This window comes from Anolis sagrei, chromosome 1 (genome assembly GCF_037176765.1).
Source record: "Anolis sagrei isolate rAnoSag1 chromosome 1, rAnoSag1.mat, whole genome shotgun sequence".
Classification (NCBI taxonomy): Eukaryota; Metazoa; Chordata; class Lepidosauria; order Squamata; family Dactyloidae; genus Anolis; species Anolis sagrei.
The window spans coordinates 278,339,026-278,366,776 of NC_090021.1; the positions used below are offsets into that span (position 1 = coordinate 278,339,026).

Genomic DNA, 27,751 nt, shown 5'->3' on the forward strand with positions numbered 1-27,751 from the left:
TGGATAGACCACATCAACTGTAGTTTCTGATAGAGAACATATGCCATCCAGTGTTCACCATCTCCTCGCCATGTTCACAGAAAACCATGTTCAATAAGCCTCAGCATGATAAGAAGGTTTTGCGAGACCAGTTGATCTCCTTGCAATGGTGTAGTAACAGTGAGGCGGACCATGTTTTAGTTCTTGTTATGAAGTAGCAACGAAAATAATGTTATGCTTGGTGGTCACCACAACACGAGGAACTGTATTATGATGTTTATTGATTGTTATAATGTTATTTTTTAAACTTGTTTTTAACTGTTTTTATCATGTTTAAGTATTGTATTTGCTTTGTTAACCGCTCTGAGTCGCCCTGAGGGCTGAGAAGAGTGGTATACAAATACAGTAAATAAATAAATAAATATTAAAGGGTCCCAGCATTAGGAAGGTTGAGAACCACTGCTATAAATGGAAGCAATCTTGGAAGTCATTTAATTTATTCAGAATTGAATCTTATACATTCAAGATGTGACAAAAACATCCCTGCCAGATTGCCTTTCAGCCTCTGCTTAAATACCTGCAGACAAGGCAAACTCACCACTCGCCAAGATGGTCTCTCTTCTACTGCCAAGCAGCTCTTATTGTCAGACTGTTTCTCCTAGTGTTTATCTGAAAGGGCGGCTTCTCTTCAGTTTCCATGCATTGGTTCAGGTCCTGCTTTTTGAAGCAATAGAAAACAAGTCTGCTCCAGTAATCAAAGCTGCTCTCTGTGCATTAAAGCCTAACCTTCTGCTACCTGGCTGGAAAAATCCGGTGGAGCGCACCATTCCCACTCCAAGAAGGAGGCCTAGTAAAAGGTGTCCTCTTACCCTCTTCCTTCCCTCTTCTGGCAAGCCACAGTCACAGTCTAGAGGGATTTTGAGGTTATTGGGTGTGGGTGCCCAGATGTCTGAGCCTTCTCTGGCACTTGGGTCTTGGGCGTGGAAGGAGCAGGGGCTGCTGCCTCCAGCCAGGGCTCATTGGTGCTTGTAGAAGACTAAGTGGCTTTCTTTCTTACCAGTGGACTTCTCCGCAGGAGACGGAGAGGAACAGTCATTTCAAAGCCTATTTTTAAAACAATTCATTTTGGGATAATTCATGATGACAAGATATTTTTAGAGCAATCCCAGCAGCAGACCCTGTAATTTGCGGGACCATGTGGGTGTCCCGGTGGTTGAAGGACAACAGTTGGCCTGAAAAGGGAATGGCAGAGATTCAGTATATACAAGAGACTGAACCAAAAGAGGACCTTCCCTTTAGCAAAAGCAGGGAATACGTTTCCCTGATGTGGTCATTGGTTGTCCAGGTTGAGTGACACCCAAACATGAACAAGGGAGGAGGCAAGGACGCAAATTGCTTTTGTAGGTTTCTGGGTTTTTCATTATATGACTGCATGGAAAAAAGAGTGTTTATTTATTTAACTATTTATATCCTGCCCTCTATCTAAAGATCTCAGCGTGGTGAACCAATCTGGGTAATTTCAACAGCATAAAAATACAATGAACTTTGAAATGCTAAAAACATATATGAAAATGACAGGTTGAAATTGGTTAACATAGCTTAACATGATTTTAAGCCCTGAACATGTGTGGAATTATGTCACATGGAATTTTTAACATAGTAAAACTTTTATTGAACTGCTTCGCCTGAAGATTGCAGATGATGGCATTGTGTTCCATCATCCTTAGAAGACAGCTCAGAAAAAGCTATTTTTGGACTATCAATCCCAGCACCTGAAACAAGCATTGCCAGCAGACATGTATTTCTTTATTTCTTTACAGTATTTATATTCCGCCCCTCTCACCCCAAAGGGGACTCACGACAGATCACAATACACACATACACAGCAAACATTCAGTGCTGTTTTTTAGACATACAAGACAGACAGACAGACAGACAGACAGAGCTTTTTTGGCATTTCCAACTTTGGCACCTGGAGGTTATGCTCGATGTGTTTGTGTAATTTGTGTGCTAGCAACTGGAGAACTGAAATTGCTGCTAGTGGTGTAGTGGACTACAACTCTGAAGATCAGAGTTTGCTTCACTGCATGACCATAGAAACCCACTGGGGGCCCTTCCAGAAAGGCCCTATATATCATGATGTGACTCCAGATTTTCTGCTTTAAATTGTATTATATGGATACTGTGCTGTCGCACGCTGGGCCTGAAATAATGTCTGTTTACAGGACGTGCCTTCTGTATGCCCAACGGGACGCTGGGGTGCCTCAGCTGAAGGGCCCCTTAGATTTTCCAACACAGAGTTCTATTGAGGCTCAAAACAAGTTCAACAAATTTCTTTATTTGGGCTTAAATCTTCAAACAAATGAATTAAACGCTTTATAACCTTGGAAAACCGGTAGCTTCCTCAATCTGCAATCAACTGGTGGTAAACTGTTCCTTTCTTCCTAGGGAAATCTTCTGACCCCTCCCTGGGCAATCTTTCTTTACCTTGCTGGCGTGAGGCCCCTACTCCCGGCTCCAAGCTACTTTATGGATAGCCCGAGTGGTCCCTTACCAGACAATGGTTGCTGTAGATCTGCTAAGCTGAAAGGTGTTTTACTCCACGAAGGCTGTAGGAACTGTCCTGTTGCTCCAGCAAAGGCTGGTTGTATTCCCCCAGCAAAAGCTGTGGGATTATCCCTTTACTCCCCCCCCCCTCCCAGAGCTGTGAGAAGTGAAGCCTTTGTGCAGGTGGGAAAGAGAATTCCACACGTCCTGCTGTTAGGCTTCAAACAGTGAGACTGAACAAAGGTCCTCCTTTGCCTCCAAAACCCTGGGAAAAGGGGCTGGTCTAAAGACTCTAACGATGATTGCCAGGTTGCTGGCCCTATGGCTGCAACCCGGGGAAGCTACCTGATTGCAAAAAGCATGGCTTAAATAAATTCATACAAACTAGCAGTGCAAGAAAAAGAAATTCAAATCTCCTGGCACTGCCGTGCCAGCACAGATACCCACTGCCAGGTATTCTGGGATAAACAGAAAACCTAGGATCAGATCCTGGGATATAGGGCCTGTTTGGAAGGGCTCTGGGTGAACTTGGGCAACTCCTACTTTCAGTCTTAGAAAACCTCATGATAGATTCACCTTAGGGTTGTCTTAAGTCAGAAATGATGTGAAGACAGACAACAACAACAACAACAACAACAACATACATGATTGTAGTGTGATAAATCCAGTGCATGTTGTGATTACTTCATTCACTTTGCTAGAACAGAATGTATATACTCCTTGTTTATACTCCTTCCATGGTCCTTTGCCCAGGACAAAGCTTCCTAAATCCTGCTCCTCCCAAGTCAAATTTGAGAACAGTAATGGAAGTAACTAATCAAACTGGATGGGCGGGAATCCTGCATCTTAACTGAAGATATATCCTAGCACCTTACAAGTTGCACAACAGGGCTCCTTCATTCTGGAGTAGATTTCATCATCAGCTTTTAAAATCTCCCATTCCCTCTTTTCCACTTCTCCCTTTATTTCAATTGCTCCAGGCTAAGTTCAAAAGGAAAAAGTAATTTGCACACTGGTAATCTGGCAGGAATGGAGAAGTGGAGTGATGTCTTTCCTTCTCCAGTAGGTTTAAGCAAAAGCAAACTGCTACAGACACCCCTAGTCTGTATCTGCTCTCGCATTAATCATTTCTGCCATTTTGACCACAGTCTGATATTGCTTGGCCACATGCGTCTCAGTTTTGACCTGTGAAATGCTGGAGGGTGTGTAATTGTTTTTCCTGACAGTTCCACTCTCTGCATTGCCATACGATTTTCCTACTTCTTGGCAGGGGGTTGGACTGGATGGCCCATGAGGTCTCTTCCAACTCTATGATTCCATACACTTATGCAATTGCGTAAGTTCAATAGCTTCTTATATCCGTAGATTATGAGTCTTTTTTGTCTATCATACACATTCCAAATATCTGACTGCATACATAGCATCCATGGAAAATTGCTCAAGCCAGTGTTCTTGGTGTCCTGAGCACAGCAGGGAGCAACTATCTTTTCAATGTTTTACAGATTATTTCTTCCTTGAACATCTCCAGTGTGCTGATGGAATGTGGGTGTATCAGTTGTGAAAGCCTTCCCAGATTCAAGCGTTTGTCATCATCTTTTTAAAACATCTATTCTCACACAAAAGATCACTTACGTGTGCTCTGATGAAGACTTTCCCTGCTATGATGATGATGATGATGATGATGATGATGATGATGATGATTATTATTATTCCACCAGCTTCCCCCTGGCCAAGGCAGCACTGCTGTGGTGCTGTAGGGATAGTTAGTAATGGACAGAACAGGTTGTACAAGGCTTCTGTCCTAAGGAAATGCAGATGCATGGGACAAGAAGAGTGATTGGCTCCATACACTTAAAGTAGAAATACAAATATTCACATACATGACTGGGGATGGGTCATTGGTGCAAAATAGTGAAAAGGATTAAAATTGTGGACTCTGCACTTATACAGAAATATAAAGGGGAAATGTATGGCTAGCTATGCGGATATCTTTGAACATTATCTGCTTTGAACTGGGATATATGGCAGTGTTGGGTTCAAATAACCCATTTCAAAGCAGATATTGTGAGATTTTCTGCCTTGATATTATGAGTTATATGTGTGGAAAGGCCCTGAGATTTCTACACACAGGAATATTTGAATTAATTAATAGTTCTGATATTTTTGATAAACTGTGTCTCCTTTCCTCATTGGCTTGGATGACTTTAAAAGATAAATTCTAGTAGGATGGCTCAACCAGTAGTTACTAGTCAAGGTGGTTTTATATATCTAGTGCTGGATCTAGTGGATTTCTACGTGTCACTGAAGAAGTGGTTTACATCCAGGAATGCTCACGCATAAGAAGAAACAGTGTTAAACTGATGCCACGTTTCTTTTTTTCTGCCCCTGCCTTCCTCCTTTTTATACATTGAAAGACTAAGGACTTTATCACCATGATCTCACAGCTCAAATTGATTAGAAAAGCAGGGTTTTTACTCTTGAGGTGGTAGTAGTGATGGTTGAGACTTATTTTGCTGAGGCAATAAGTCAAGGAAGGCATTACTAATAGGGTTTTATTTTTCCTGAAGGAACAGTGAAGCTACTCCCTTGTTCAACAGGTAAAGAAATGAAAAAAGAAAGGGATAATGTGCTTGGGAATTATGAGGGGGAGGAAAGGGGAGAGGAGAAGAATTATATCTAGCCATACCACATGGCTGCTGGTGTCGAACTGCAGCTGAAGGGTATCAGCCCATTGTATCAGAGGCAGAGGTGGAAAAGCAACAATAAAGGTATAAGTTTTCTCTTGACATTAAGTCCGGTTATGTCTGACTTTGGAGGTTGGTGCTCATCTCCATTTCCAAGCCAAAGAGCCGGTGTTGTCCATAGACATCTCCAAGGTCATGTGGCTGGCATGACTGCATGGAGTGTCGTTACTTTCATGTTGGAGCCGTACCTATTGATCTACTCACATTTGCATGTTTTTGAACTGCTAGGTTGGCAGAAGTTGGGACTAACAGCGGGAGCTCGCTCTGCTCTCCGGATTCGAACCTGCGACCTTTTGGTTAGCAAGTTCAGCAGCTCAATGGTTTAACCCACTGCACTAGCAGGGGCTCTGCAAAAGCAACAATATTGAGAGCTAGTAATGTTCTTTTTTTCCTGTCAGTGAAAAGGTGTATTCCATTGATAATTGAGATGAGAACCATCAGCAAGAATGTCATGAATGACATTCTTTAATTCTGGACAAACACATGATTATCCTGTTGTAATAGAAATTTATGTGCCTTATGTGATAAGGTCCCAATACAACTATTTCTTTGAGAACAACTGTTTTCTTGTGCTTCCTGGTTGTTGTTGATTTAGATCAGGGGTCCTCAAACCTTTTAAACAGAGGGCCAGGTCGCAGTCCCTCAGACTGTTGGAGGGCCAGATTATAATTTGAAAAACGCATGAATGAATTCCTATGCACGCTGCACATATCTTATTTGTAGTGCAAAAAACACTTAAAACAATACAATAATTAAAATGAAGAACAATTTTAACAAATATAAACTTATTAGTATTTCAATGGGAAGTGTGGGCCTGCTTTTGGCTGATGAGATAGGATTGTTGTTGTTGTGTGCTTTCAAGTCATTTCAGACTTAGGTTGACCTTGTGCGAGGGCTGGGTAAATGACCTTGGAGGGCCGTATCCAGCCCCCGGGCCTTAGTTTGAGGACCCCTGATTTAGATTGTAAACCTGAAAACAGGAAGTTAGTCAAGAGTAGGGTGAAGAATGGGCTTTGTTTATTTTGTGTCAAACGCATTGCATAAATAAGTAGAAAACTAATAAAATAGAGGGAGCACAACCAGCTAAATAATTTTAGACCAAAAATGGGCGACAGCGTTGTCTGTAGCTTTAGACAACGTTGTCTGTAGCTTTAAACAGTTCTTCCTCTGTGCATGAGATATGGTATTGTGGGCAAGCATACAGATGCTGAGTTATTGTTTTCCCCACAGTTGCACAAGGTGGAGGATTCTTCTAGGTAGTGCCATTTTGCCAGGTTGTGTTTTGATCTATTCGCTCCACTTCTGAGTCTGTTCAGGACTTCCAAGTTGCCCATTCTTGGTTTGCCCCTGGAGGCAGACCCTCATGGGGGCCATCCAGTTGGGATTTCCTGGTTTAGCTGCCCAGAGGAATACTCTTGCTGTTGCTGGGGGGACATTAAAAGGAGTGGTGGTTCCCATGAAGCTTTTCCTTGATTTGTGACTACTGGAAGGAGGCTGATAGACATGCAGTGGATGGCTTTCACGGTGTTCAACGGTGTTCCTCTCACAGCAGAAACTTCCCATTGCACATGGGGGGGCGGGGGGCGGCAATGCTAGCTAACTTATAGAGTTTATCAATAGGTGTAGGTTTGAGACATCCTGCAATTATTCTGCATGTTTCGTTTAATGCTATATTCACCTGCTTCGCATGGGCAGACTTGTGCCAAACAGGGCATTTATACTCCGCAGTTGAGTAAGACAAGGCCAGGGACAATGTTCTTTCTAATTTTGGGTCTGCACCCCATGCAGACCCAAAATGGGGTGAAGAGTGGGGTATAAGTGAGGTATAAGTGGGGTATAAGTGTGCTAAACAATAAATAAATATGACTTCAATTTTTTTTAAAAAAATCTCACATGATGTTAGATTAATGACTGAAAGACCAAGAGCCAGTCAGTGAGTTTAATTGACAACTGGGGATTTACATTCATACAACCCCAACCTTTCCCCAATACTTTTAACCTCATATCATACTGGCTCTCACGGTGAAAGATTCATTCCACTGGGACTTTGTCCCTTTAGTCCTCTCTCTCAAAACAAAGCATAAAGGGTTGCTCAGTCTTCCCCGTGGTTCACACAGTCCCTTCCCACCAGCATCTTTCTGTAAGTTAGATTCACTTGGCACCAGGCTGATGGAAAGTGAACTTCATGACAAAGTCAATAACTCTTCTTGGATTATAACTTCCAGAAACCTTCATCTAACATGGCTAGTGGCCATGCTGTCTGAGGAAATTAGCATATTGTAGTCCAAAAAAATACATTTCTCTCTCCCTGGGATTAGTTCATGTACACACGCCCTTCCTTTTATTTTCAAAGTAATATCCGCTTCACCCCTATTTGTATGGGGTTAGGGGCAGATACACATGGGAAAGGTATATACTTAGTTTGATTCTCAATCCTCAAATTAAAATTTTGGTATGTGCTTTCTGTCTTCATAAGTAATGGTTCCAGTACTAGTTACATGAAAATAGATTGAGTCTATTGTCTCTTAAAATTATAATCAGCTTTTAATCGTATTATTTTGAAGTTCAACCCATGACTGACAATGGTATATTCCAGAGCTTATTAGCGCAAGTGAAAAAGAGAAAGATGACTTTCAACCCCCTGGCATTATATGTGCTCTGGATTCAGCATATTCTTGGCGCTGTTCTAATTTATGTAAGCCGCCCATAAATTAGCTTAACTCTCTAACAGTGTGTGTCACAAGCTTTTTTGTGTCTTGATATATAGAGGCAGAAAACAGGATCATTCTGGGATCACATTTCCAGAAACTCTTCCCTTGGGTGTTGAGGATTTTTTTAAAGCTCTTATATGATGATGGTTACACCAATAATACATTTGTTTATTTATAAGTAGCTCCTGCAACAAAATCTTGCAGCAGGAATGGCTCCTTTTCAGGATTACAGAGAACCAGGAACCCATACCTTCTGTCAAGATATTCCATCTCATTCCCCTTTCCTTCACTTATTCTTAATGTCTTCCCATACAAAAGGAAAGAAAGAGAAAGAGCACAAAAGCACTTTTAGTCTTAATTAGACTGTTTTCAGAGGGTGCTCCAATGCATATTTTTTATCCCCCCCCCCCCAAAGATTTGTTGAACTTCCCACAGTCCTGTTTGTTGTTTCTCTTTATGCTGATGAATTTGTTATATGCATTCAAATGGACCCCAACTTGCTATATCAAGCTTGCTATGGTAGTATTGTCTTGGAAAGATTTATTCCGAAAATTTGTCATAGCCTTTATCTTCATCTGATATATATATACACACACACACACACACACACATATATATATATATATATATATATATATATATATTCCCAATGTCACCTAAAGGGTTCCCATGGCTGAGATGGGAATTAAACCCTGGACTCCCAGAGTCCTAGTCCAGTACTCATACCACTCTGCTGATATCTGGACTGTTTGGATATCAGCCAGCACGCCAACGCCTCAAATCAAGAAATAGCTTTCGAACACCTCAGTGAGCGAGAGTCCAAAAGTGGCAGGTTAAAACCCAGCACCTCAATCAGTGGCTAAGACCAGATGAGAAACTCCTACCTGAGCATACAGAAACCTGGAAGATGCTGAACAGGCTGCGCTCTGGCACCACGAGGTGCAGAGCCAATCTTCAGAAATGGGGCTACAAAGTAGAGTCTACAACATGCGAGTGTGGAGAAGAGCAATCCACAGACATTCTTACATCAACACCACAGGTACTCCAAAGGACATTTAGTATAATGCCAAGTTTTTAAACTTTGTTTTTTTAAAAAAATATATTATAACTGAACCCTCAACTTGCTTCTGACACGGTAAATGAAAAAACACTCTGCTGTGTTGGGTCCCTAGTTCCATTTTGGCTACAGAAGGAACATTACTTGTTATAGTATTGAAAAAACAGCTTTCTTTGTATGGATGGAACAAATTTCCTCTTTCCATTACTTGTGCTGGGCATTACTTTTCTGCAAATTTTGAAGAGGTGGGAAAGACCTTTTGATCAGAGGATGGCATAAGGGTTGAAAAATTTCTGAGAAAATGCCTTCAAGAGTAGCTTCTGCAGATAACTTGAAAGTGCTTTTTGTTATGCCAATCAAAGAAAGCACCAGTCTTATATGGTACATTGCTTTTAAAATTTCACTTTGTTATCCCTTCATCATCTCAGCCTAACTCCTGTAACACTGTTATTGTTATGTGCTTTTCAAGTCTTATGATGAATCTAAAGCAAATCCTGTTACAGGGTTTTCTAGGGCTGGGACTTACCCATGGTCACCCAGTGAGTACCTGTAACTTTTTACTTCCAAGTATATAAATAATAATAATAATAATCATCATCATCATCATCATCATTCAAAAATACATCACACAGTCCTAGACGCTTGGGAAGTGTTTGACTTGTGATTTTGTGATACAAAATCCAGCATATAGATCTCGTTTGCTGTAACACACTGCGTTTTTGTGTCAGTAAAATAAATAATAATAATAATAATAATAATAATAATAATAACTTTCTTCATATATCCCGCCACCATCTTCTTGGAGGGACTTGAAGCGACTTACAGACGGCACAAAGTGCCTAAAAGCAAACATAAAAGTGAACACAATATAAAATACAACAAAATAAAGGTAAAGGTTTTCCTTTGACATTAAGTCTAGTTGTGTCCAACTCTGGGGGTTGGTGCTCATCTCCATTTCTAAGCCGAAGAGCCAGTGCTGATCATAGACATCTCCAAGGTTATGTGGCCAGCATGACTGCATGGAGCGCCATTACCTTCACTCCAAAATGGTACCTATTGATCAGATTCAAACTGCATCAAAATAAAACACATGCACGTATAAAAACATCAATTCAGACTCAATCAAGCTGCGATCCTCTAACTGTGGCAGTAAATTACTGGCACCATGGCTGGGCTGTAAACATTAGGAATAAAATTATTACCAGCTGCAGTAATGGAGAGAGGGTATGGGATAATGTGCAGGATAAAGAATTATATACCAAGGAAAAGGTTGTTAACCATGTGTAGACTACAGGGCACATTTGTACCCTTTTTTCCTTTTGTGTACATGGCCTAGGAACAATCCAGACATACACTCCACTTCTTCTCAATTACCAGGTATGATTGGTGGTAAACAGGCATGTAGCTGGGGGGGGGGGCTTGAGGGGCTTCAGCCTCTCCCGAAATTCTCATATGCATGGGGGTATCAGGGTAATGATACAAAAGGTTTGCTAGGCTAGACCCTCTTTCACTCAGACTCAGCTCACCCCCGAAACTCAGACCCCCCCCGAAACCCCCCCTAAAAAAATTCACCCCCCCCCCCCGAATCAAAATCCTGGCTACGGGCGTGGTAGTAAATCACTGCCATTAGACTGCTCCTGAATTTGCCTCTGGGAAAGTCCATTAAAATGTTTGGCAGCTCTCCATGCTTCTCAAGGAGAACATGGTAGCAGAGTAAAGCTGCCACCCATGAAGACCATGAGAATTTTTCTAAGCAGAAATATAACGTATATGGAAAGGTGAGTTTCTACAAGTTAAATACTTTATAAATTTCTACAAGGTAAATCCCTCACTTTGAAACACTGACGTTTATTCAACATATGTAGGGAAAAGATGTGCTAGAGTGCCAAGGTAATGGAATGTGATGTACTAATATAGTCTAAAGGGGACTGTATTTTGGAATGCCATCCTGTGTTTACAGATGCCCTGCAAACAGAAATTGAGCATAACCGGTGAGGAATAATCTGGTATAGAACCTTTTTTTCTATCCTACTCATTTTCTGCTTAGAACGGTCGCGGTAGCACAGTGGTTAAAATGGCTAGCTGCAGGAAAAGCTGCTGACCGGAGGGTTAGCAGTTTGAAGCCGTGAGTTGAGGTGAGCTCCTGACTGTCAGCTGTAGCTTCTGCCAACCTAGCAGTTCAAAAGCATGTGATATGAGTAGCAGAAATCTAAAAGGGCACCCTGTGCAGATATGCAGTCATTCCAGCAAAAGGTTTGGAGATGTCATTTTAATTGGCATGGAAAATGGAACAAGAGCACCTCCCCATGGCTGGAAGTTGAGCAACGCCTCCAGACACCAGAGATGCAAAGGGGAAGACCTTTACCTTATCTGTGTATTGTATGTCATTATTCATTGTGTTAAAAGGCATTGAATGTTTGCCTATATGTGAATTGTAATCCGCTCTGAGTCCTTCTGGGGAGATAAAGCAGAATATCAATAAAGTGTATTACGATGTAAATGAACATTCAGATATGGCTTCCTACAGTCTAAAGTGGCACAAGTCTGTTTTACTACCCTACTTTCCTATATTACCTTATGGATGTAAGTTCAGAGAAGAAGCTCATGATTGGCCATGAAATCTTCCCTTCAGCTTGTAAGTGAGTCTACGGTTCGCTTCTGCCAGGAAAGAGCAGCACACTCTGTTACCTGCCTGCTCTAGCAAGTAACATCTGTTGGGGAGCCCAACATCTGTCGGAAAGAGAGCAGCTGGTGAGGAAGGAACTTGTCAATTCTATACTCAAAGCTCCTGCTTTGACATAACTTGGATCAAGATGAAAATGAAAATAGGACGAGTTCTCTTTCTAAACATGAAGTTTTCATTAAAGATGAACCTACCATGGGGAGTTCATTTTTAAAACATTCTGATTTTCATTTCGCCAGTATTCTGTGGTGTTCAAGTAGAAAGAAGACAAACCTCTAACCTTAGAATGGTACGGCTGATCGTGAACTTGCAGGAGAATATCCAATTATTCTCCTATGTGTCCAAGCATCAGTGCTAAGGATGAGGTGACAATTTGTAGTTAGCCAACACAAAGAACAACATGTAGATTTGCAGATTCCAGACAAGTCTTGTTCATCTCCTATAAAACAGACAGTAAAAATCCCACAGACTGTTAAAAGTGACATTCATTTTATGAAATAAGGTTTGGGGATATGACAGGGCTTCCCTACCATTTGTTAGAACAGTGTTTCTCACCTGGGGGTTGCAAGGGGGGTGTCAGAGGGGTTGCCAAAGATCATCAGAAAACACAGCATTTTCTGTTGGCCATGGGGGTTCTGTCTGGGAAGTTTGCCCCAATTCTATCGTTCATGGGGTTCAGAATGCTCTTTGATTGTAGGTGAACTATAAATCCCAACATCTACAACTCCCAAATGTCAAGGCCTATTTTCTCCAAACTCCACCAGTGTTCATATTTGGGCAGATTGAGAATTCATGCCAAGTTTGGTCCAGATCCATCATTGTTTGAGTCCACAGTGGTCTCTGGGTGTAGGTGAACTACAACTCCAAAATTCAAAGTCAGTGCCCACCAAACCTTTCCAGTATTTTCTGTTGGTCATGAGAGTTCTGTGTACCAAGTTTTATTCAGTTCCATCGTTGGAGGAGTTCAGAATGCTGTTTGATTATAGGTTTACTATAAATCCCAGCAACTACAACTCCCAAATGACAAAATCAATCTCCCCCAACCCCACCAGTATTCAAATTTGGGCCAGGCATGTGGGGGGGGGGGAGCTTGAGGGGCTTCAGCCCCCCCCCCCCCCGAAATTCTCATGGTGGTTCGCGAAAAGGCCTTACTAGTGCATTATTTAAACTGTTATGTTTATTGATATCATGATCTGATCACCATACTCAATATATCGCATATGCATGGGGGTACTGGGGCAACAATACAAAAGGTTTGCTAGGGTTGACCCTCTTTCACTCAGATTCAGCCCCCCCCCCAAAACAAACTCAGCCCTCCCCCCCCCGAATCAAAATCCTGGCTACGGGCCTGATTTGGCCGTATTGAGTATGTCTGCCAAATTTGGTCCAGTGAAGGAAAATACATCCTGCATATCAAATGATTTATATCAGATGATTTATAACAGTATCAAAATTACAGTTATGAAGTAACAAGGAAAAAAATTTTATGGTAAGGGGTTGCGGCATTAGGAAGGTTGAGAAACTCTGTGTTAGAATGTGTCAACCAGTTGTGATAGCAGATGGATATCCCTTTTGAGCATATGTCCACTTTCTTTTCTCAGAAGACAGAGTTTCCCATGCCGCTCTAGATTTAGCTTCCTTTCTGCATGACAACTTCCTCTCCAAATGACAGCAGGAAGTGATCACCTCCTGTCACTATTTGGGGTGGGGGACTGCAGAAGAAAATGGGCCTGCTGATGGAAATGTGACCTCCAAGGAGATAAAATGGCTCCCTGGTATCCTACACAGTTGCTCATTCTTGAAATAGCCTTTAAAATAACTCAGAAATCTATTATTTTACAGTAATTTATTTCTGAACAAAATAGAGCACATTAACTATCTATGCCAGTCAAAAGGACCCCAGCTGGCACAGTAAGAGCAGAACTGGGAATATATACAGTTGATGGTTTATCCAAAATTAAGGCATACAACTACTAGGTAAAATCAAATGCCATGGCAAATGACAGACTACCAGAACTGTGCCTGTTAGAGCAGACAAAAAAAATCAATATCAGACCTCTTGTTTAAATTTTGTTATTATGGATAGATTGTTGTTGTATTCGGGCATTGAATGTTTGCTTTTTATGTTTGGAATCCACCCTGAGTCCCTTTGGGGAGATAGAGCAGAATATAAATAAAGTTTTATTATTGGCTAGTTCAACTGACAAAATGCATTAGGAGTTGTGGACTTCCGATTCTATAGCCAAATCTCCTAGAAGAACTAGATCCAAAAATTGTTGCATAACGAATACTGGATGTAAAAAGACATTGCTACCCTCAGTAAAGCTGGCTCATTGAAATGGCTAAGTCATTTTAAACATACTTTTCAAACAGCCCGATATCAAAAGACAGAAATGTCTAAACACATCAGGAGGGTATTTACCAGAACAAGATTTGAACACCTGGACAAAATCATCAGAACTGGAAGGCTTAACCAAGTTCCATATAATGAATGATTTTGTATCTGTGGAGTGGCAGAGGTAAAAGAAATCACACATGTACTGTTTAGTTGTAACTTGTATAAGAAAGAGAGAAACCAATACATTTTCCAAAAGACACACTGGGATCCTTATATTAAAACTAAATTTCTATTGGCCAGCCAGAATATTGAAATAACATACATAACAGCCCTTTTTCTATTTAAATCAACTCAGCTGAGAACTACATATTTGGAGTCTATTGTGTAAGTTGTAGGGATGATGCAGATATTTGACCTGGATCGGGATCTTGACCCCTTGTTATCAGTTTGCTTATTTTAACTTTGATTGTAATGTAGGTTGTATGCTGTATGTGTTAAATGTGTTTGTTAAATGTTTTGATACAGGCAATCAGTTAATCAATACAATGTATATGATATATATGTCAGTCCACCTTCAATCACAGACCTCCTCAATGCACCAAATACTGTTAATCCTCTTTGAGTTTACTTGCTTGCTCCTCAAGGCAAGACCATAGGTGGTTGTTTCCAAAATAGCTATGTCTAACATCATTTCCGAGGACATTACCTTGGAACTATTAGCTTCCTTGCTTAGAAGAGAGCAGTTACATAGGGAATTCCCTTTCTTCCTTCATGCAAGGACATATCTAGTTCATTCTTGAGAAGTAAGACGGTCAATTATTTTAGAACTGAACAAAATATAGACTTACTAAATATAAAGTTAGTAAGATTGACACTAGTGTGGTTTATATTAGAAAACATTTGGTGAAAAGGCAGGCATGAATCTTGCACTATCTCCCTTCCGCATAGCTAAGTTATAACTCGACTTTGATATGGTTCTTTTTGTAGAGCTGGAAAATGGTATGTGGTCCCTCCATCACAAGCTTTGTTCCATCATGGTGAAGCAAGAGCAGAATATGGCTCCTGAACTCCCTGAGACCCAGATGTCAACTAATGAGGTACCCATGTTGAACCTCAACCCAGTGCAACGGTTGCCAGTCCCTGAAGAGGTGAGTCCATTGCACCTGGAGTGCCTATCATAGTCAAAGCATCCAAAGTTCAAGCTTTGGTATTCACATCCTTCATTTTAAATCAAAGATAGGGTATCTATTTCAGCCCAAGATCCAGAATTACTTTCAGAAATGTTTGTAAACACCACATTCCAGTAGAGCATATTGCCTAAGGTTACCATGTCAGGACTATCCAAGGCCCTATACAAGAAGGGCTAGGAATGCACTTTTATGATGTCATAGGCAGTGATGGTGATTTTACAAGGATGACATTACAAAGACACATGATATATTGATCAGCCACAGTTGCACAGAGTATGCTATTCACATTCAGTAGTCTAACAAATACACAGATGTATGCATGCACGCACACACACTTCACATTGGTGCTCTTGCCTTGCGATTCCTCCCTCCTGTCCTGAGGACTAGAAAAATGGGTCAAGAATCTGAGCTCTAGTCACCATTATGAGGCCAGAGGAAAATTGGCATAACTAAAAAAAGAAGTAGCTTTATTTTAAAGCAGTTTTTGCTTTAAAATGCTTAGAAGACACATTTCAACTTTTTAGAATAGGAAAAAGCTCTGAAACTGCAAATTTTATTTATTATAAGAAAACGAATGTGGCTGTCTAGGAAATCCAGAGACCCTCAAAAAAGCCAGATTCAGTCCAGGGTGGGTTAATCTTGGTTAAAAAAAGCCATTCTAAGCTAGAAATTTGGAAAGAAAACCAGATCATTCATATTTGAGATATCCGAAAGAAAAAATACCAACAGAATGTATCTTGGGTTTGTGTCCAGTCTATCTTCGCAATTGCATCTTTCCCTATGAATCTGCACAAGTTCTGAGATCTGCTGGGGAGACCCTTCTCTTGCTCCCACCTCCGTCTCAAACACTGTTGGTGGGGACGAGGGAGAAGGCCTTCTCAATGGTGGCCCCCTGGCACTGGAACTCTCTCACTAGGGAAATTAGATTAGTGCCTACCCTGTCCACTTTCCGAAAACATGGTTGTTCCAACGTGCTTTTGACTAATCTGTTCACTAAATGAATTGGCCTTTTTAACCATAATTCCTAGCCCTCCTAGCAATAACCCATTCTCGACTCTTCCACTTGGAGTTGTACTGTATTACCCATTCTTGACTCCCTGCCCTGGAGTTGTATTGTATTAATCTGACTTGGCCCTTTCAGTCTTAATTTATCACCTACCTCTCCCACTTTACCATCAGCCCTTGTTCGGGCAGTCGTATTGCACAAGCCTTCCCTCGTCCCTCAACTCGGGAACGTTCATTATGCTCAGCTACTGGTTGTTGTATGATGAATTATGTTTTTAATTATGTGTTATGATGTTTGTATATGTATTTTTCTTTATATATTTTACTTTGTTTGATTGGGCTGAGACCCCATGTATGCTGCCCTGAGTCCCTTCGAGGAGATGGTGGCAGGATACAAAAATAAAGTAGTAGTAGTAGTAATAGTAGTAGTAGTTATGTCTGGTTGGAATCTTTATGAGGACTGAATGTAAAACTTCAGTTCTGGAAAGATATGCTTGAAATTTGCAAAACACATGAAGCCTGTGTCGATCTTTTACTGATGGCTGCTCATTCAAATAGGAAACAGAATTAGCATCATCAGCAATAGTGGCAAACTACCATTAAAATTGAATTTGTGCAACACAACTCTTGAATATAATGGGACTCCTTTTTTGCTGTCCATTGACTTATAGTTTTTAGGTTTAGTGGGCTCCATTAAATCAGTCGAGTAAACCCCCTCTCGATTATGACTTGCAAACTTTCATTCTACGGTGGAATGAACTTAAATATTAAACGTTTGCCCAGTTTCCTAAAGGACACATAAACAAATAACTCAGGTTGTAAAAATTGTGGCTGAAGAATATATTCCATATCTGTATTATTTCACAGGCTCCCATAGAGATGACACCCCAACCTGTAATCAAAGCTGAACCCAGAGAGGTGAACCAGTTTCTAAATGTGCCAACAGGTAAGAATAATAGCTGCCTCACAGTTCTCACTAAGTGCATTTTTTCCTGTATAAATAATACTTTTTGATAGCACTTTAAATGCATTACCAGCTCCAATCCACAATGCCTCGCTTTCTCAGAGTAAGACATTGTGGGTAAGGGCCAGTGATGCTGCTGTTTTCCTGTGACAATGGCAAATAGAGGTTCTAAGTGCCCCTTATTTTAAGGGCTATCCCAAATTTGAGGGTCCAAAAGCTTGTGTCTTTTATGTTTGTCCCTTAATACATATATTTGATAGCTGGAAAGTCTCTTTTTATAGAGGCTGAATGAGATGTCAAAAAAAAACCCTGTATTTTGGGTGTAGGTCATCTAGAAAGACATAAATGTGTGCATTGGGTAATTTATGAATATGGACAGTGTGTTAATTTTACACTGAAATATATTCCTAAACTAACTGAAATATTTTCATTTGGCACAAACTTGTTCATAGTCACCTCCTGACTGGCACCCTACAAGTCATTAATTTTGACTATCCCTTAATGCTGTTTTGAAAATCTGGCAATGCTAGTGGCAAATACTATTTAGCGTTAGCATAAACCTTTGGAATTACCATATATACTCATGTATGAGTCAACCTCACATGGCAGATTTTGAGACTAAAATTATGGATTTTGATATGACCTGTGGATACATAGAGGGTCTGTGAAGAGGGGAAAACACCAGTGCCATCTTAGCTAGCTCCTGCTACCATTTTCCTCTAGCCTCTAGCTCCTGCTACCATTTTCTTTCCTGAGCATTCAGAAAGACCAGAAGTGGTGCCACCATGGAGAGAGTAAAAAGGTCTGGTACTTTTTTAAAGGTTCTTCCAGGTTGGACTAAGATCTTGCCTTTTGAGACTCTACTCAGAGAAGGGGGTGGGTCCTTTTTTTTAAATAAGAGTTAAGGTACAGCACTCACATAGACCTGTGGATAGGTCAATCCAGGTGTTCTGTGTTGATTTTTTGACTATTTTTTCTAGGCTTACGCATACATATATAGGGTACCTTGAAGTTTAAAGTGGTCAACAATAGCAATAGCAAGACTAGGGTGAGCAGCCATTATTTTATTTACAGCATTTAATTCCACCCTTCTCACCCTAAAGGACACTCAGGGCGGATCACAGAACACATACCCGGCAAACATTCAATGCCGTTAAACAGACAGGACAGACAACAGATAGAGGTATATGTCGGCATTTTCCCCAACTTCGGCGTCCTAGAGGTTGTGCTTGATTCCGGCCACAGGGAGGTGCTGTTGCTCAATCCTCTATGATGGAGAGCCCTTGATCACAGACTTCCTCCTCCTTTCTTTGATTCCTGGCATTTTCTGGTACTTCCTTTTTATAGTACCACAAAATACCTCCCCGTTTAAACGGTGCCTAATTTCTCTACTCACAGCTCACAGCTGTTTTCGAACTGCTTAAGTGGACAGTGAGCTGTATTAAAGGTACTCACTGCAACCCGGGCTTTGAACTGCCAACCTTTTGATTGGTGTGATCTACTCCTGTTGGTGATTAACCAGCTGTGCTAAAGTCCGTTCACCTGGGCTTTGAGAAAGAACCAAAAGTGTGGCACCAAGAACCAAATTGGCTCCAGGAGTCTGGAACATGCACGCTCTCATTGCTAATACAACAAAAATATCATTTTTAAAAAACCAAATTAGGGGAGGAGGTTGAAGTGGCTCCATTCACCTCACACAGAGCAATCTCCTGCACTGACCTTGTGCTGTCTAGGTGTTTGCCTGTCTACAAACATAGACAGCAATCAGATTTTGATATTTCCCCCTTAAATCCATATACCATGCACATTCTTTTTATGGCACTTTGCAGAGCTCCATAACAGTGTAATTCAGTTCCTGATGAGATCTAAAATTCTGCCCACTGCCAGTGCATTTAATGGGTTTTTTTTATTAGTGGGGTTGGGGTGTAAGTTATTTAGGAGCAAGTCATTAGAGAAATATATGGGACCAGATTTTATGTATCACTGTAAAGGATCTCAATTTTTTTCCAGAAGGATAATGACATCAGGAATGCAGCTTGGCAGTAATAACACACTGCAAAGGGGGCTGGTTAGCAGAAGCCAGCACATTTATTTACTTTTAAAATGTAATATTTCTCTTAGGTACAGGCTACTCATTTTGAAGTGAATAAGTAATGTTTCACACAAAATATTAGACACTCTTGGATGCTTGACTCCTTATTTATTTCATCAAAACAGGATTTCTTTATAGTGTAGCCTTTAGCTAGTTTAATAGGTTTCATTAGCAGTTCAGAAAACTGGGAGATCACACTGGAAAGCTGGCACTTATGCAAATCCAGGTTCTGGCAGGCATTTCAAGAGCGTAGTGTCCAAAAGAACTGGAAGAATTGCTGTCATGATGGGGGATCTTTCACAGAACACAATTATTCCATTATAATTTGGGTTTAACTGGCATGGTTGCATCCTGTAAACTCCTAGCATTTGTATTTTGGTTAGGCACCAATAGAGTCTCTGGCTGAGATTTTTAAATGCCCCCCCCCCCCCGAAAAACCCCTCCAAATCCCAAATTCCATATGATGTTGTCATGATGGTTAAGTGGAATCACAATGATACAATTGTGCGATGTGAAAAAGCCCTGGAAAATGGCAATTACATTATGTAGCTCCTTCTAAAAGAACAGAGGAAGGGAGTAGCTTTATATATCAAGAACAAGCATACAAAACACTTTATTATAAAAAATAAATAAGAAAAAAGCAAGAATACAGTCTGAACGATACCTTGCTGAAATAAAAGGTTTTCATGGGAACAGTAATTAGCATGAATAGTAGACTTCAAATAACCTGATAGCTGACATAGAACAACTCTATTATCTCCTAGTCAGTAGCTCAACTGCATATTTACTCAAAATGCACCAGGTTCTTTCTCTTGTGCTGCTAGTATAGCTGACATAATAGTTTCCAATTTCAGTAGTGTCTATCATTTTATTAATAGCAAACAAAATAAAAATGCCAGGTTATTCCTAGATTGCCCTGTTCTACAAGGAACTGTCTTATATCTATTCAGATAATTATTGGTGGCCCCCCGGCTGTGGAACACTCTCCCGGCACACATCAGACAGGCGCCCTCCCTCATGTCCTTTCGAAAAAGCCTTAAGACCTGGCTGTTCGAGAGGGCATTTAATTAAGTGCTAAGCAACAACATTACGGTAATGAGAACTGGAATGGTATAAGGAAAATGAGACTGGCTATGATTCTACTAAGAGACGAAGCGGATTTTTATGTAGTTTGTATTTGTTGTATAGTCATATGTTGTTGATACTGGCCTCTGTAACTGTCTTTTTATGTGTACTGTACACCGCCATGAGTCGCCCGTAAGGGCTGAGAATGGCGGTCAATAAGTGCATCTAATAATAATAATAATAATAATAATAATAATAATAATATCTTCTATGAGGAACATCTACTTTTACTGACAGTAATAGTCCAAATTCTGGTTTTAAAATGTTTTTAAACTGGCAATACCAAAACAGGGACATAGGATATCATAAAGGATCTACTCTACCAATCACTTTGTGTGTGTGCCACCCAAATGAGACAGGGTGAGTTCCCATCTGTCAGCCCCAGCTTCCCATGTGGGGACATGAGAGAAGCCTCCCACAGGATGGTAACACATCCGGGCATCCCCTGGGCAACATCCTTGCAGATGGCCACTTCTCTCACACCAGAAGCGGCTTGCAGTATATTCTAAAGTCGCTTCTGATACAATAAAAAACCCCAAAAATCCAATTTTAACTCACAGCCATTGCCATTGTTTAAATGAGTCTAGAACTCAAACTGACAGATGGGAACTCACCCTGTCTCGTTTGGGTGGCACACGCACAAAGTGATTGGTAGAGTAGATCCTTTATGATATCCTATGTCCCTGCTTTTTGAGCCTAGAAATCTAAGTGTGCACAATTCAGTGCTGGTGTCTTTGTGTAACTCTTCCTGATCTTTGCAAATGTAAAGCAGCAGAGAACAATTTTGTAGAATGAGGGCCTTCTGAGGTTCAGAAACTGGGAGAAGTCCCCACATGTTTATGTGTCCTCATAAAATAAATGCAATGGCAGCAAGGTTGCAGGTGTGGTAGTAACAGAACTTTGTTTGCCATTGGGCAGCAGCAGTAGCAATTCTTCTTTCTGGCTTTCTCTCGTAACCTGGGAAACAGAACAGTTAGGCAACAAGCCACCATCTTCCTGGTTAAAGTAACCCAAATATGGTCTTCACAGCTTAGTTTACTCCATCCAAAAATTGAGAGTTAATGCACAGTTCCTTTTTGTCAAAACTTTAATGGCGCTTGGCGCAGATTTAGCATTGAGTAACCAGTGTCCACTAGGCATTGATTGATGGGATCCAGTTGGGGGGAACTCAATGGATGTGGTCTGGATGTGGTCTTGTATAGTAGAGGACTGAAGCTTTCCACACACTCAGAGAGACCAAAGCTGAAGCAGCCTAGCAGGGCCCTAGAGAATCAGGCACCAGACTGGATCTGCAGTCTCATTGATATACAGGCAGGCTGATTAGTGCTTGAATCCAGACCCATGTACAAGCTAACCCTGTCTACAGCTGTAACCAAATTAAGTTGTGGCCTTTTGTCTTCCAACTTATTGTAGGTTTATTGTTCAGTTGCTTACCTGAACACGCAAACCCAAACCACATTTTTTCCCTGTAAGCAAGGTTGCACACTTCACTTTAAAGGAGAATCTTACTTCCCGGGAGGTCAAAAGAATGCAGTTTTCTTATTTTGGTCCTTTCTCCAATTTGATGGTGGCTGTTGAAAAAAATCAGATAGGAGGGCACATACAACCAGGACCCCTCTGTTGCCTGTTTCTTTTGTAAGATATGTTGCTGCTTTGGGATTGGCTTGATCACCAATCCATCTCCCATTCTCCATGTCTAAATCTCATCTGGATATGTTTTTTTTATCTCTCCCACTTTTCTCATTCAATAAACTTACTATCTTTATGAGCATGAGTGTTGCTACTCTTAACGTCTTCCCTCTACCTCCCAAATTAGATGATTTGGTGCAGATGCCTCCTACCCCTCCCAGCAGCCATGGCAGTGACAGTGATGGATCGCAGAGCCCTAGATCGTTGCCTCCCTCCAGCCCTCCTCGCCCCACTGCTCGTTCCTCCACAGCAATCTCTTCTTCTCCTCTTCTCACAGCACCACACGTAAGCAAGCAAGAGAGAGAATGTAATAAAAAGCATGCACTTCCTTGGCCGGAGCATGGAGGTCCCATGTGGCTCTTTGTAAGCATGCCTTGAATACAGTGAAATGATGAAACTACTGTACAGGTTGAGCATCACTTATCCAGAATGTCTAAATACTCCAAAATCACCTACTATTAGCATGGAAGGTGGAGACAGTTACACATTTGCTTTCTGATGTACACAAACATTGTTTCCAGCACAAAATTATTACAATTATATAATAATGATGACTAGAACTGGATAGGATTATGACAATGCGGAATGAGCTTACGGATTTTGAGCTTGGCGAACGTTGATCACTAGATTGGTTTTTATTAGTTGTACTGTATAACTGGATTGTTTTAATTGTTTTATAATTGTTGCTGCTATGTATTTATCTTACTATGTATATTGCCGGCAACAAATTGTGCCTTTTGTAAGCCACCCTGAGTCCCCCTTCGGGGGTTGAGAAGGGCGGGGTAGAAATACTCGAAATAAATAAATAAATAAATAAATTATTGTGCATAAAATTACCCTCAGCCTGTGAGTATAAGGTGTATAAGAAACATACATGGATTTCATGTATGGATTTATGAATGTATATACAAATATGGGTATTCTAATTCCAAAATCCAAAACACTTCTTGTTCCAAACATTTTGGATAATGGATGCTCAACTGCACTGATTCAATTTTAAGGCACCTATTCACTTCTGCCAACATTGCTTCTATGTGGCTTGAAAACAAAGTTTGACAGGGTGTCGTCCATGTATAGTGGAGATTACTGGCTCCTGTGTTATTGAGCTTTGGAATTTATTCTATGTTGTAGTTTGAATTTTCAATGAGCTATCAAAGACAGAGAACCTATTTTAGCATGTTTTATTTATTTATCTGCCATACCTATACCCTGCCTTTCTCTACCCCAGCAGGGGGACTCAAGGTGGCTTACAATAGCACATAAACAGTGCCTCAAAACAACAAATTCACATTAAAATAGTTGAAAATTACAACATATTTAAAATGGTTAAAATACATTCAATGTTAAACATACGCCATCCAAAGTTTAAGGTCTAAGGCCATTCCAAGGTCAAATTGCACATAACTGTATATTCGGCATACTGCATTGCCCTAATTTTCAAAAGCCTGCTCCCAGAGCCTCGGGAGTTCCACAACCGAGGAGCCACCACTGAGAAGGCCCTGTCTCTCATCCCCGCCAGCCGTACTTGTGAGTCAGGTGAGACCAAGAGCAGCCCCCCCCCCCCCCCAGATGATCTTAGTCTCCGAGCTGGTTCGTAGGGGAAGATACATTCAGACAGGTAGCCTGGACCAGAACCATTTAGGGCTTTATAGGCCAAAGCTAGCACTTTGAATTGTGCTTGGTAGCAGACTGGCAGCCAGTGGAGTTGATGCAACAGGGGAGTTGTATGCTCCCTGAGCCCCGCTCCAGTACTCCATGTTGGCAGTAACATCCCACTGTTTCCCAGTCTAGAACTCAAGGTGGCTTAAAAAGTTAAAAGAGATACAGCCCCAAAAAGCCTATATTGTACCAACATTTAAAATATAATCAAGCTAATAGTAAAATCAAAACTGTTTGAAGCATGATCAACAAGGCATTTTTGGTGCTTAAACTTTCGAAGTGCTTCCCCCATGGGATAGATGCCCCCCCCCCCCCTTTGGCTATATTTTGATGTCACATGAAAACATTCTTATTCCAGTAGGCCTTATGTCTCAATGTTGTACTTCTTAACACCATTTTTTCCTCATTTTAATTACCAATTTGCTATACTACTCTCTGTCCTTTTAACTTTTTTAAAAAAGAGCTAATTGGCTTGGGCCCTAAGGTGAATGGATCGAAGGAATATTTCCTGTTCCCTCCCTCCCTCTGCACCTTTTTTTTTCTCAACAGTAGGACTCAAAATGGCTTACAATATTTAAACCAACACCAATTTAAGCATATTTAAAGCCTCTTTCTATCTCTCTATATATGTGTATAATCTCTCTCTCTCTCTATTAAAATACAATTATTCCATGCTGTTAAAACCATTTCCAATTCATTAAAAGACCAGAAATATTATTCATTATTGATGTTGGCTACTATGGATTTTTTTCATTTAAAAGATGAATATATATTTGCCTACACATGGTTGCACATGCATATGCACATACATGTATAAAAGTTAAAATGTGTACACATCCATTAAGAAGAAGTTGCTAAGCCTGCAACTCCCTCTTAGGGAGTTTTTTTGCACTCTATTTTGGATTTCCCTTTTCATTTCAGCTCAGCAGAGAGTGCTCCATTTAATATGAAGTCTGTTTTCTAGAAAATACCATACTTAATATAGAAACCACAAGTATCTGCATCAACAAACTCAAGAGTGTCACTTCACTCCATGCCTTTGATGAAATAGACTTTTGTGAAAGCTTATGCTACCAACTTCATTCTCTTTGTATCAAAGGTGCTGCAAAATCACAGGGCACCTTAAAGTCCTAAATTCTAGTTCAGCACTAGATGTTATCCAAAATACTGAGTTTTTCCTCTTGAGAACTATGGTTTCTCCCACCCGTCAACTATATTAGTAGAATAGCAACCTAGGAAGGTTGCATTTTGGCCCATTATTGCAATTGCGGATAGATCCTTCAGCTAGAAATATCCCAAATGTTATCTCTTCCTTATCTCCTCCCACTAACTAAAGACAATACTTCATATTTTTGATGAGCGGGGCTCTGATACTTAAAGGCTTCCACTGCAATAAGTCTATTAAAGTTCTGTGTCACAGGATTTGTATTTGGCTGTACAGTAATACAGACTGGAGAACTACAAGATCCCATGGGATAAACAAAAAGTTTATTATGTTCCAGAAGGCCTGTAGTTAAGGAGTACTATTTCCCCGCCACCACTTCAAACCATATAACACTTTGAAGTCTCAGGCTGTAGTATAATACTGAGATATTGATTGTTTCTGAATGTACAGTAATGTGCACAAAGCCAAGCCATCAATCTAATTTGTCACCAGGAATCTCCTTCCATTTACTCACTCTCTATTTCCCCATGTATTGGTGAAATCTTTTGGTACAGGATTCCATTTTCCCCACAGTGACATATTTGTTGGTCTGTATTCTGAAGAGGTGGTTCTGCCTTCTTCTTGCTTGCAGAAGCTACAAGGGACTTCAGGGCCCCTGCTCCTAACTGAAGAGGAGAAACGTACTCTGGTTGCGGAGGGCTATCCCATCCCAAACAAGCTTCCTCTCACCAAAGCAGAGGAGAAAGCACTGAAAAGAGTTCGGCGGAAGATCAAGAACAAGGTATGTAACCCCAGGGTGCACAACAGCCTTCCCCAAATTCATAGTGACCAAATGTTCTAAATTCTGGCAAATCACCCCCCTCCTCCCCATGTGTGGTGGTACCTACTTTTTGTTATGTATAGTGTTTCAGGAATCTTGCTTGGTGGTGGGAATTGCTATTTGGTACTTGCTGTGTGTTCACGTTCAGGATTTTACCTGAAAGCTTTTATAATCCCCATAAAATATAGTGGCAGTGAGGAGTGGCCAAAGAAATCAAGTAGGAGCATACAACTCGGGGAGCACACAACTCCTCTGTTGCACCAGCTCCGCTGGCTGCCAGTTTGCTACTGGGCACAATTCAAAGTGCTGGTTCGAGCCTATAAAGCCCTAAACGGTTCTGGCCCAACTTACCTGTCCGAATGTATCTCCTCCTATGAACCAGCTAGAATGTTAAGATCATCTGGGGAGGCCCTGCTCTTCGATCCTGCCTGCATCACAAATACATTTGGCGGGGACGAGAGACAGGGCCTTCTCAGTGGTGGCCCCTTGGCTATGGAATGCCCTTCCCAGAGATATTAGATCGGCCCCTTCTCTGTTAGCACTTCGTAGGAAGGTTAAGACCTGGTTATTAGAGCAGGCATTCAAAAAGGCAGTGTAACAAATATTGGAACATGAGATGACTGGATGATGAGATTGAATCTTAATTTTAACTAAGAGACGCCATGAGTTATGTACAATAGTATTGACTTTGTAATGTTTGTATATTGATGCTATGGTTTTTAATTGTTTTAATCTGTTTTATGATGTTCAAGCATTGAATTTTGCTACTGTAAACAGCTTTGAGTCACCCAAGGGCTGAGAAAAGCGGTATATAAATTGAGTAAATAATAAATAAATAAATAAAGATTCACACCTAGCCCAACTTACAAAAGCCCTTTGTCTCACCCTGGTTATTCCACAGATATATAAACCCCTTTTTTCCCAGTTCCAGCAGACCTCACCTCTGAGGATGCTTGCCATAGATGCAGGCGAAACGTCAGAAGAAATGCCTCTAGAACATGGCCATATAGCCCGAAAAAACCCACAAGAACGAAATAAATAAGTATTGGAGCACACACGTCAATTTGGATTTTTCTTCTTCTGATATATATCTTTTATATTTTTTTGAAAAAGAAAAATTCTCTTAGAATGGGAGATATTGTCTGGTTGTTTGAAACTATTTCAAATACCTCAACCTCTATCAAGGTTTGTCCTTACTCAGAAAGGCCTGTTTTTCTATCTTATTTATTTATTTATTTATTTATGATATTCATTCCTCGCTATTCTTAACCCTGAAGGGGACTCAATGCAGCTTTCCATATAGGCAATTATTCAATGCCTTAAAACAACATATAATTAAAATAAACATAAAATTAAAATCAATACATATTAAAACATTTAAAGCATTACAATCACTATTAAAACTACGCCATCCATAATCATAGTCTGAGGCCATTCCAGTAATTATATCCATCAATTCATCTATTTCACTGCAGTTATTCTCTGAAAACTTGATCCCAAAGCCATGTTTTCACTTTCTTTCTGAAGGCCAGGAAGGAGGGGGCTGATCTAATATCACTGGGGAGTCAGTTCCACAGCTGAGGGACCACCACTGAGAAGGCTCTTTCTCTTGACCCCATCAGTCGCGCCTGCAGATGATCTTAATCTCCAAGATGATTCATAGGGGGAGATGCATTTGGATAGGTAAGCTGGGTCAGAACTGCTTAGAGCTTTATAGACTAAAGTCAGCACATTGAATTATGCTTGGAAGCAGACTGGCAACCAGTGGAGCTGATGTAACAGGGGAGCCGTGTGCTCCCTATACCCCGCTTTGGTGAGTAAGCTGGCTGCTGTCCGTTGGACCACTTGAAGCTTCTGAACAGTCTTTGAAGGCAACCCCACATAGAGCATGCTGCAGTACTCTATTCAGGATGTAACCAGAGTGTGGACTACTATGGACTACCATAGAATCATAGAATCATAGCGCTGGAAAAGACCTCATGG

The 27,751-nt window shown here is 40.8% G+C and overlaps 1 protein-coding gene across 1 annotated transcript in view; it reads left to right on the plus strand.

Moving 5' to 3' along the window:
* CREB3L1 (cAMP responsive element binding protein 3 like 1) overlaps positions 1-27,751 on the plus strand; it is a 121,315-nt gene that overhangs the window by 62,789 nt on the left and 30,775 nt on the right. Inside the window, exons 3-6 of the mRNA XM_060763915.2 lie at positions 15,047-15,207; positions 17,122-17,200; positions 22,252-22,409; positions 25,580-25,729. Coding sequence (XP_060619898.2) covers positions 15,047-15,207; positions 17,122-17,200; positions 22,252-22,409; positions 25,580-25,729 — 548 coding nt within the window. The remainder of the gene's footprint in view (positions 1-15,046; positions 15,208-17,121; positions 17,201-22,251; positions 22,410-25,579; positions 25,730-27,751) is intronic.